Raw genomic sequence first — 12,814 nt, forward strand, 5'->3', positions numbered from 1 at the left:
TATTGAAAGACCAACCCTGGAAAACAGCACACAGCCAAAGCAACCAAGTATTTACACTATCATCTGGAGAAGGGGAGAATTAATCCGCAATGTGCTGGAGCTACACTCCACTTGCCCAAAACTGCATCATCCCCAAACCATGCCTCCCACAGACAGCCTTGTTCTAACCCCTGGTCACAGCATGAACAGATAGAATTCTCAGAGGGTTTGTTGTTGGTGGGGGGGTTTTGTATTGTCTCCACAAATTTCACCCTCTTTTTTCTCACAGACCGTTTTTTCCCCCCAATAAGGAGAAAAATACTTAGGTACCTTTGACCAGTTGATTCTCTTCATAGAGACCTCAAGTTTATACTTTTTCTTCTCCTTCATTCCATAAGGCAGGGATGCTGGAGCTCCTGGAGGAGGAGGTATGCCCCCGAGAGGCGGTGGTAGTGGAGGGCCACCAAACAGAGGCGGTGGTGGAGGTACACTTCCTCCAGGCAAAGGAGGAGGAGGGGGAGGGGGAGGGGGAGGTGGGATTCCACCAGGTAAGGGAGGTGGCGGTGGTGGTGGCGGCGGCGGTAGAGGAGGAGCCCCTGATGTAGGCTGACCAGTTGGAAGTAATGGACTCTGAAATTTAAGCAGGATGAAGTTACTTTTTTTTTTTAATTTTGCAAAAAAGCTTTGATAACTAACTAACTGACCAGGCTATTTCTATGCCATCTCTCTCTCTACTTCAATAAACACAGCATTTCTCAGATATCTACAAGTACTCAGAAAAAAATGTTTTTAAAACCTACCGTATTTAGGACAAGTAATTTTTACAGTTTGTACTTTAAAGTATAAACATTTCCCAACCCTACTGGTGTCTAAGATCACCTTATTTTCTCCCTACACTTAGCAGGGTTTTACATGAATCACTGGCAAATAATGACATTAATTGGCTTCTGCTATATCAATAAAAATGCTAGGTTAGCTAACTAAATAAACAGTTGCTGCATATTACACCACTACAGCTTGCTTGTAGTGAAACAGTCCTTGTAGCTAACATTTAAATGAGTATTTTAGCATCTTCACGATCATCGTGATTACATAAATATTTCCCTTCTAAATCAGAGAAACCAGGCATTCTAGGATGCCAAATTAGTAAAAATCAACATTAATACTTACTAACACTAACCAGGTAAAGGGAGATTTTCAAAGACAAAGAAACTCAGGCACCACATTCCCATTTAAAATGTGCCTCTTAATCCAACACTTCTCTTAGGCATTTTTTTTCTCCAATTTTGCATTTGTCCAGGATCAGATAGCAAGTCAGTAGGAGTGTCAGACTTAGAATTCAGAAACACATGGTTACAAACAGACCACTATTCCCCAACTTTTTCATAGTGGGTATAAACTTTGGGATATTAAGAGAAATTGTTTAAAAGGAGGGGATCCCAACTGACAAACAGTGGCAAATAATGAAATGCAGTCCTTGAAATGAATCAAACTTCAATAACAAAACTATTGAAGAAACTTGTTATGTGCCATCATCATCCACTGGATACCAATGGAAGTAGCAAGAAACAAAGATAAAAACTAAACACTCATTTGACCTGTGTCCAGTAGGAATAAAAGGGTGGCCCTCTCCTGCAAGCCCTGAAACTAGGGTATATAAACTGAATGCGGTCAGAAGAGTTCATAGAATCATAGAACTGGAAGGGATCTTGAGAGGTTATCTAGTCCATCCCCAGCACTCAAGGCAACAAGAAGCTGAAGAATCGTAAGTGTCACCAACGCTCAAACCAGTCGTGTGGAAAGCACTTGCCCCCATCCCAGGGTTAAGAAGATAACACAAAGTGGTGAGATTTCAATTCAGACATATTTCCCCTTCTTTAACGCAAGCAACCGTGGGTTATCTTGCTGAGTTTACACTCTCTAGTGAGATGTCAAGTATTTTAACAGTCTAAACATCTGCAAGTGATTAGAGTATCCACTCAGATATTTTTAAAATGCTAGTAATCCAGGAAGTGGTTCTATACTAAAACTCTGATCCGTAAGTTATCAGTAATGTAATGTTTTCATCTGATCTAGCATGTGTCAAGGTGCAAGCAAAGTTTTATCTTGTCCTCTGGTTTTTAAGCACTGCATAAAACATTTCTGATGATCATAGTTGATTCTCCTGAAACCTAAAGTCTAATATGTCAATATTCGGAAAGCCATGTATACATGCAATAAATTGAAATGATAGAAAAAATGTACTCTGGATTATCAGCACCTGAGTGAGACCCTTATCTGTATAGTAAATCATTTGCTTTAATCAAGATTTGATGTGGCAATTTGTGAGGAAGGTCTATGGCCGATGAATGAAATCTGTGTAATACTGTGCTTTAGCATGAAATCCTCTCTGTAACTTGACTTATCGCAAATATACTACTTTTATGGTTCCATGAACATAATAAATCAAGTTATGACACATACTGATACAAGAATAAAAGTATGTATACTTTAATTCTGACAAGAAGATATATGTGCTGTGTATGAATATATTGTAATAAGTATTTTCTTTCAGAAGAAACTTAGCACAGAGATTTTGACCACTTTCTGTGATTAAAGGTCCCATGACACTTGTGCAAAGGAAGAGATGTTCAAGCAATTATGTTGTCCAAATTCAATTTGGGTAATTACATTCTGCTTTCCAACATTCCACTCTAAACTTACAAATGGAAAAGCATGTTCCGATGTATAAAACATGCCTTTGGTGTACAGAAATGGATCCATAACATTTCTGCAGAACCAAGACTAGGTAAATTAAGTTTAAATGAATCAATCATCTGTTTAGTAAATAAAAGGAATTAATCCAAATAATAACTAAATATAAACTAACATCCAGCAAGCGGTAAAAATGTTATCTTTATGACATACAAAATATATTGACAGTGAAAACCTCAAGTTACTGTATAGCAGAATATTAGTACAGACTAACAGCATTAATTTTACCTAAAAAATGTTGTCCCAATTAGTCGGACCGCATCTAATCCCAGAGATGATATACAGTTAAATTAAAGTAAGAGTTATTCATATCTCAATGAGTCACTATGAATTTAGTTTTATACCACAGTGAGTTTACAATCTCAAACAAGAAGCACCTTCAAGTTGTCATTTAAGGCTGATTAAGTACAGGGAATCCACAAAGAATATACTTAATACTACACCTAGAAGGAACCAAACATGGAAATCCAAGTCAACATGCATTTGCAATCTGACAGAGCACAACCACCAAACAAAATGCATGTAGAATGTAAATTTAACTTTGTGTCATTAAATAAGTAAACAAACCAAAATCAAAGTTAAAAATAAATAAAATATATTGAAATATAAACCGATCAATCACCCACCATGATTAGTTTGCGTACATCTGTTTTTTGTTTTAATTTTGTGATCCAACAGGAAGGTCTGCTTGATATAATGTCCCATGGAAAAGTGCGCTTATTCACTCACGGGGGTGAGGAAATCTCAGCTAGAATCTACATTTTAGCATTCACAAAATAGTTTTATCATAGATTATTCATACATTTGACAACCATGAAATGTGAGATTTCAGAACCATGGTAGGAACTTCTGTAAAATACATATTAAAGTTTATATTAAAATTTAAATTAGTGAATTTTTTGGATATAATTGGAAGAAAAAAATTGTCATGAGTTCAAATTTCTCAAAACCTAATGACATTTTAGCCTCAATAAGCAAACCAGCTATGACAGGCTTGTCGTACACTTACATTTGAGAAAATATATTATTTCCATTAATCTTGCCAACATGCTCAGAGACCATCTGATTGCCATATTTGGGGTCAGGAAGAAATTTTCCCCTGGGTCAGATTGGCAGAAACCCTGGGGCTTTTTTTGCTTTCCTCTAGAGCATTGAGCACAGGGTCACCTGCAAGTGTAAATGGTGGATTCTCTGTAACTTGAAATCTTTAAATCTTGATTTGAGGACTTCAGTAACTCAGTCGGAGGTTGTGGGTCTATTACAGGAGTTGGTGGGTGAGGTTCCATGGTCTGCAATGTGCAGGGGGTCAGACTACATGAGCACAACAGTCCCTCCTGGCCTTAAAGTCTGACTCTATCCTGCATGCTCTTGTAGAACCAACTCATACACATTTGTCAAGTAACACACTGTGTACTCTACTTTTAAAATCAATCCGAATTATTTAAAAGAAATTTTCAAATTGTCACCAGACAATTCTCTTGGTGGTAATTTCTCTTTCATTCTAATTATAATTTTCTACTGTGGAACTCCCTGTGACATGACAGTCTATATCTCATTTCATTACCTGGGTTCGTAGCTGCTGGATTTCTGTTTCAAGCTCTTTGATTTTCTCCTCTCGTTTCTGAAGTTCAGCCTGTGCCTCCTGTCGAGCCGTGAATTCTTCATCAAACTGCAATGATTACCATCATAAACTCATTCATCCATCTATGCTCACACTAAATACTGTAATTTCAGAAAGGCTTTAAACAATAGTGTGAGTAGAGCAACAGAAGCATTTGTGGCTCATTATATTGCATAACCGATTGGAAAACTACAGAAAACACAATTCTTCTGGTCACTAAGAATTCACAACAATGTGTATAGATCCAGCTACACAACAAATTGCCATTGTAAACTTCAGAAAAGCTTTTTTTCCCCAGCACTTTCCAAGTTGTAACCTTTTTAACACCTTTTGAACACACTGATTTCCTCTGAAATGACATGAAGCTGAAATATTAAAAGTAGCTTGAGTATTCTGGAATGTCATTACAAATCATATTAAATATGGCCTATGGGTAACGAATCCTGCTTATGAACGGGTGTAACAATTCTAAGGGGGACTTTTACATTCCAAGAAGTTTTTGTTTTTCTTTTTTTTAAAAAAAGCAATCTGTGATTGGAATAAGCTTTTGTTCTCACATACACAACGTAATGCTCCTAGAATCTATGACCATATTTTGTGTGAATGCAAATATTAAGTTACTACAACGTGCACTTGGATGATCACTTTAATTTGCCCCACAGCAGAAACAAAACACGTTATAGGTTAGAATTAAAGGAATATATCTGAAGATAAGTATAGTCTCTCACTGTTGACGATTAACAATATTGCTTCGAACTGCAATCACTGCTGCAGATGACAGTTTAAAAGGAGTGACTTGCAGTCCTATACTTTTATAGTTACGAAACTTAAAACTCACTGACAGAAGTAAATGGTGTAGAGCTGCATATATGTTAGAAGAGTTGGGTTCTCAAGATAAATAAAGACAGACCTACATCCCAGGAGATTTTGAGGACATCTGAATATAGAGAAAAAAGAAATGGAGATCTTCAATAAATTCTTCCGTGTCTAATCTGACAGATGAGGCCACTTTACAGATTTGCAACGATGTCCAAGCATTGGCACACTCTTGCTGAACATACAGTTAATATATAGTGAAGATACAGGTCTGCAGTTCATGATGTAATGTTTCCCCCAAAATTTAATACGGGTCATGTTCCAGGTAGACATGATTTTTGGCCCTGACATGCCAGGATGTATGTAAAGCCCAGTCTGAAATATTACCATTTTCTAAATTTGGTACTGAAACTATTTCTACTCTAATAGAAGTTTTTATTTTGGCTTCCTTTAGCAAACTTTTTTAAATGATTATCAAAATTCCTTAGGAGCAATTCTGTAAAGCTTTCTCCTTCAAGAAGATGGATGGAAAGACATAGCTGAGGAAAACATTCTACGACTCTCAAATAGTAGTAAAGAAATGCTGTGCACAGAAAAGCATCCAAATCATTTGTTACTTTGAGGATTCCAACACCAATAGTGCTGTGTTTAACTCAGTATTTAAGTAATATTAAGAGCACTGACAAGTGAATGGGAAGACACAAGACTCTGCTTCAGTTTTAAGTTCATGTGTCCAATACATTCCAGAATATGTTGCATTTCAAATTAGGAGGATTCTGAGGCCAGGTCCATCTATCAACGTTGCTTTGGTCTATTTTATGTCCAGCACTCAGTATTTTCTCACAGGACCCAGAAAGACATGATGGCTGGAAACTTTATCGAGCAATCATAATGCGTTTGTTATCAGTGTTTGATGTAAGTGAAGCAGCTTCTCAGTTACTCAAAGGATATTCTGAAAGTGGAATGTCATGTGGCAAAACAAAAAGAGACATTGGTACCAACTCTGAGAAAGCAAAATTACTAAAAGGACTACTAAATGTTCTAAAGACAACCAACCAACCCTAGTGAAATGCTTCACATGGAAATAATTTTGTGGCCTGATAATCTACTCCTAATAATGAAAAGAAGGACAAAATCATTTATATTAGGGTTTTTTTTATAACTTAATTAACATCTTTAGAAATATATTAAATCACAAAGATTAACATTTAAGAAATACTTGTTCTGAGATAACAGTGTAAGATTACTTTTAGGACTGAACTGGAGTGCTCTCCTGGCTGTTTATTACTACTGAAGGAATGTAGGCATTTTGTTGCCATTATAAACATACGTACTGACCACCCACACAGTCAATAACAGTAAAGGATACTAAGTTGTAGTCGGTTTCCTCCTGAAACTGATTTAACTTTACCTTGCTAAAGTAGAAAGATATGTATCTAAACACAGCCTTAAGAGAGAGCAACGAATTAATCGCTAGACTCTTTTTGTATTCTAAAGAGAGTTAACTACAGGAAAACCTGAAAAAATTATCTGAATTTAGCGCAACTCATGTTCATCTGAGAAGTTCATTCTCCAGAAAGAACATCATTGTATTTAATCCAGAAAGACTAAGGGAAGGGAAAAGAGAGAAAACAGCTTCAGCTAATCAGTCTAACTTTCATGAGAAATAAGATTGAAAGTTCCATCATTTCCTTTATACCAAGGGAACTAACTGAAGACTAAAATTAGTATATCCACTTAAACACCTCTCAAAACTCCAAGGAACCTTCTAGTACATTAAACAAGTGAGAGCAGAAGAAAATAAAGCAAACTACTTATATCCAAGTATAGTATATATTACATATTTGAAATAAACAACACATGCTGAATAACTCAATTACCCATCTCTATTCTTTCTGTATACACAGATAATATACTTGACAACACTCCCAAGAAAAAACAAGTATAGGATAAGCTCTAGAATACAAGATTTTTTTTTCCTATCATTGTCTTAAGCTAATGTACACTAGCAACTAAGAACAGTAGACTTGATATATCAAGTCACTTCTGCAATAAGGATACAAATTATGTAGTAATGCTGCCAAATATTGATCACAACAGCAAATCAGTTTCTCTACCTCAGCCGAAAGGTGGGAAAAGATTTTTGATGCATGTTTTAATCAGAGATTTCCAGTTGTCTATAACTTAAATGATAATGATTTATGATCTTACCTTTTTGGAAAATTCTGCTGCTTTTTGTTCACTTTCTTCTACTTTTGCTTTGTTCACACATGCATCTAAAAGGACAATTACCAAGACAAAATTGGTTAAGACAATAAGTGCTACTAAGTAATAAACAAATACACATATTTTCAAAGTGCAATGAATTGCTACAGAACCAAATTCCACAGTTTCACCTCAGCATTTTTAGTCTTCCAGAGGACTAAATCTTTCTTGAACCCTTCCTCCTTTCACTATGTCTCTTGAATAGATGCACAGCTATACAATTTCTTAGAAATATTATGTTAATTCTAAATGTTTTACCTATTGCTCAGAAAAGTGCATTTACTTTCCAATAATTACTTAAGTTGTAACATTCTGATAAAATGTAAATCAATATGGAATCAATATGGAAATTCTCCCCTTTAATCAAGTTTTCAACATTAGTACAGCCATCCCCTTCTGGAGTTAGGCTTGAGGTGAGTGTCCTAATAACTGGTCTAGCAGCTATTCTGGAGTGGTCTCTATCCCCCTCATGCTTTGTTTGTTTTTTCTTTTTTTTTTTTGTGAAAACTGTTGAAACATCTTGGTTTCTTACTGATGCAGAATGAAAACAAATGCCAAAACCTCAATAATTTTCACGAAACAGATTTTGTTTTCCAACCAGTCCTAATTATAATCTAGGTGGCGCTTTGACCATTGTTCTCAATAAAACATAGTCTAACTTTCCAGGCATATCTGCTTGAACAGTCTATGCAATATACTTTCATTGTAAAATATTTTGCTGTTCTAGAAGAATATGATTACAAGCTATACAGTGGAGCTCTCAACTTCTAGAAAATTTGAGTTCATTCCCAAAACCGCATATTAAAAGTTACAGAGTTCTGTTTTAGGAGTCTGAAGAGAACACTTACCTATAAAAATATTCATTTTTCTAAAATACAAACAAACCAAAGGAGACAAGTTACTTCAGGTTTACATACCAATAAGGTGGGTAAAATCTACATCCAATCTTCCTCTACATTTAAAATCCGGGTCCATACCACAGCAGTGCAGTACTATCTGTGAAATGCATTCTTCAATTATCTTGTAATACTGAGTTCTGATGATAGAAGAATACACATCAATGTAGTTTTAATATAATGGAAACCATGCATATAATTTATGGAACAGAGAAAAAAAGGTTAATTATAACTTCTAATACCTGAATTATAAATTCAACAGAAGAAAAGACTGAAAATAAAAGGCCTTGTTTAAACATTGTCTATTCAATTGTTACGGTCATTCTCATAAAGAGATGTATGAAATAAAAAGCCAAAGTTTGGTCTCTGAAAATGAAGTATTATTTTAAACAGAGCATGGCAGTTCACATAGTCCATGTACTCGTTTCACTTCTGTCTCCTGGGTCTCTGTTCAGATTCTTGTTTTGCACTTGGTATCTCACTTTCTTCACACTTTGGAAAATAAAATGATACTTACCCTATTTTGTCCTCCCCACCTGCTTCATTACCACTTTTGGTCATTAATTGGCAACAAAGAGCACTACACCCACACACACAACTAATTCTTATTTTTAACGTTTCTAAATACAAATCTAAAAATGATGACAGCTACCAAATATGAAAAAGATTGGGTATTATGGAATTTTATGGGGTTAATTTTTAAACTACTTTAATTCCTTAAAGAAGCTTAAGATATGATGTCACGTTAAGGAGCTAAAAAACAAACAAATTATTTGAAATCCACACACTGTTTAAGTAACTCCAAATGAAGGATGGAACTATATACTGACTCAATCTGTTGCAGCTGTACAAGAACACATTTTTTCAGACAGACAAAAATATAAGTTCAAAAGAGAAGTTAAATTTGAAAAGATTTTCAAGGTTTATGTTTGGACATTACCTTTTTAGAACTTGTATTTCTGAATCCAAGAAAACTGATTATATGTGATTTCTGACCAAAGCGCTTTTATTTCTTAAAATTATTTTTTAATATAAGTTTAGACAAGATTTTAAAAAATGGAGTTTCGCTCCCAAGATCCATGTTTAGGCAACCAAAACAACTGACCAGACTACAGCTACTCTGAAGCACCTGGCATTGGCCACAGTCGGGAGACAGGATACTGGGCTAGAGGAACCTTTGGTCTGACCCTGTATGTACATTCTTATGTTCTCAACTCTCATTGTGTACATGTCTTATTTCCTTACGCGAATAAGTGTGAGTTGTTTCAATATGACACCAGCTGAATGTGGAGATTTGCAGTGTTTCACTTCTCTTCCCTCATCCATACACTATATGCAGGAGTGTACTACTACTTTACTGGTGGATTTTCTAAATTCTATTTGGAGGACAGACTTACTTCTTAACTCTCCCATTATGTTTCAATTATTAGCTTTTAATTTCTTTTTTTCTTGTAACCATGTATTTATGAGCCATATGTTTAAAAACGCCATTTTAAATTAAACTTAATAGCCATACTAATGGACCTAATAGAACCAATGTAACACATGCCCATTACACTAACATTTCTAAGATGGTCAGCCCTTCACTACTTAAGTGTTGTTACAGTTCTTCCAGATACAGTACAACCTCAGTTACCTAATCTCGATTATCTGAAACATGGTCATGCCCCCCAATACTACTCACACAAATAAAAACTGATTTGAATTTCAAGTGTCCTATGACGTTAAGTTCATATTAGTTATACTCTGTACATTAAACTACTGCCATCAAACTACTGTCTAAAATTTAGGGCATTTTAGAGGCAAATTACTGTAATTATTTCAGACTGACACTCCTTGAATAATTTGAATTTCATGTAAATTATTAGTAGGATTACAATGAAATAGAACTTTCTCAGCCCAGCTGAGGAAAAAAAACCACTTCATAATGTAATTCAAGACTAATGCATATGCACAAGAAGGTCAAATTAAGATTAAAGCAGCGATCTTAATTCTGTTATTTTCTAATTTGAGTGATGGACTTTAATGCTTTGGTTCTTTCAACAGGTTTTTTTCTGTATAATTTCCCAGTACTGAAAACACCTTGTGGAACCATATGTAACTCTTTGTAGGTCATGAGCAGATTCTGAACCCAGGTTCAGGTTCAGTAGTTAGACCTACGTAACTATACAACTTTAGCATAGCTACACATACATGTTTGGTAAATTCCACCTGCAAGGCAGTGTGGCTAGAAGGATTAGACCTGGGACAGTCATATTGTAGACCAAGTTCTATTGCAGCTCCACCAGATGTGACTGTATGCAACCTTTAAGTCAACCTATCTTTAAATAGGGGGAATATATGTGTCTGCTGCCTAGTTAAGGGGATATGAGGTCTTGCTCAAAAATAGGGGCTTCTGAAGTGAACACAATCATTGACACCAGTCAGTGGAAGGTATCCTTCTGGATCCCAGCCAGGTACACCTTCCTCAAATCTAAAGGAAACAGCATTGCTGCTTTCACTCTATGTCCTCTGTCTTGAGGTCTTGCTCTGTGCCCTCCAAATAGGAAGCTGAGCAGGCTTGGGAGCATGATCACTCTAGTTGGCATGTAGAAACTCCCTAGGATTGGAGCACACTCAGCGAAGATGGAATGTTAGAGATTTTAACAGCAAGCCTCCAACCAAAATCGATGGAGCACGTGCAAGGCTACTTCCAGAGTCTGATAACTTGGCCTATTCTAAAAGGATTTTCATGGGGACAGCAAAAAGTCTGTTCCTGTCCCAAGGGCCACAACTCTCTTCCAAATCAAAAACACATTAGAGCTTCCAAAAGGAACAATGTTTCTTTGAGTTTGGTTGGTTTTAATACTGGTTGCCAAAACAACCGATTTTTTTCCCCTAACCTTGATTCCCAGAAGCAGCTAAATAGTTTTGCTGGAAAACTTACATGAAAAGTCAGTTAATGACAAAATGCCAGCAGGGAAAATTTCAGCTTGAACAGTGGAAGTTTTGCAAAATTTATGAGCAACTGGAAACGGGTTCATAATTTTGAAAATGCAGATTACTAACTGCCAGGGTTCCCTCCCCACTCTGAACTCTAGGGTACAGATGTGGAGACCCGCATGAAAGACCCTCTAAGCTTATTTTCACCAGCTTAGGTTAAAAACTTCCCCAAGGTACAAACTTTGTCTTGTCCGTGAACAGTATGCTGTCACTACCAAGTGATTTCGACAAAGGACAGGGAAAGGACCACTTGGAGTCCTATTCCCCAAAAATATTCCCCCAAGCCCTACACCCGCTCTCCTGGGGAAGGCTTGATAATATCCTCACCAATTGGTACAGGTGAACACAGACTCAAACCCTTGGATCTTAAGAACAATTAAAAATCCATCAGGTTCTTAGAAGAAGAATTTTATTTAAAGAAAAGGTAAAAGAATCACCTCTGTAAAATCAGGATGGTCAATACTTTTCAGGGTAATCAGATTCAAAATCTCTAGGCAAAACCTTAAATTACAAAAAAAGACACAAAAACAGGAACACACATTCCCTCCAGCACAAAGAATTTACAAGCCAAAACAAAGAAAACCTAACGCATTTTCTAGCTAGATTACTTACTATCTTTACAGGAGTTGAAGGGCTTGCATACTTGACCTGTTCCCGGCAAAGGTATATCACAGACAGACAAAAGCCTCCCCCCCCACTCCCACTCCAGATTTGAAAGTATCTTGTCTCCTCATTGGTCATTTTGGGTCAGGTGCCAGCGGGTTACCTTAGCTTTTTAACCCTTTACAGGTGAAAGGATTTTGCCTCTGGCCAGGAGAGATTTTATAACACTGTCTACAGAAAGGTGGTTACCCTTCCCTTTATATTTATGACACTATCATCATATATGGTAAAACTAATAAGTTTTTAAGGATCACCATTTGGCTGTGATTGGTTATCAGGCTTTATTAGCAATAGTACAAGTATCTGATCAGTTACAACATGTTAATTTCTCAGGAACTGTACTGTGAGCACACACAGTTCTCTAGTCTAACTTCTGTAATCTGTCTGTGCTGACGAACCCTGTATTTAAAAATTTAAACTTGTTTATCAGCAACAAATGTTACACCTCAAGTTCACACTCCATTTTGTTGAACCAGAAAAATCATCTCAAGTCTAACTGAAGGAAATATTGCAAAAAGAAAACAAAATGGAGCTGTCACACTAGTCAAAAGAAAAATAGTTGAGGGAAGTATTAAAAAAACCTCTTCCAATAACTTCTCTGTCTCATCCCTTCCAACTAATTCCCTGTATTTTCTCTACAAACTAGAAAAGCCCCCGTTACCTGGAATAACTGACATTTATTTGTAGTTGTATGATTTAACAATAAGAAAACACCAATTCTCCTGCCTGATTCAGTATTATGCTAGGCACTTGACATATAAGTAATAACACCTTACACTCTAAGGACACAATATGCAGTTGAAAGGGGATGGAGATGTTTTGAAATAAAAACATGAAC

The 12,814-nt window shown here is 36.2% G+C and overlaps 1 protein-coding gene across 1 annotated transcript in view; it reads right to left on the reverse strand.

Moving 5' to 3' along the window:
• Positions 1–12,814, reverse strand: part of DIAPH2 (diaphanous related formin 2) — an 813,565-nt gene that overhangs the window by 617,686 nt on the left and 183,065 nt on the right. Inside the window, exons 14-17 of the mRNA XM_084638844.1 lie at positions 8,353–8,471; positions 7,382–7,446; positions 4,298–4,402; positions 310–609 (exon numbers count right to left, since the gene is read on the reverse strand). Coding sequence (XP_084494970.1) covers positions 310–609; positions 4,298–4,402; positions 7,382–7,446; positions 8,353–8,471 — 589 coding nt within the window. The remainder of the gene's footprint in view (positions 1–309; positions 610–4,297; positions 4,403–7,381; positions 7,447–8,352; positions 8,472–12,814) is intronic.

The sequence above is a fragment of the Lepidochelys olivacea genome (genome assembly GCF_965140295.1).
Source record: "Lepidochelys olivacea isolate rLepOli2 genome assembly, chromosome: 9".
NCBI classification, from domain to species: domain Eukaryota; kingdom Metazoa; phylum Chordata; order Testudines; family Cheloniidae; genus Lepidochelys; species Lepidochelys olivacea.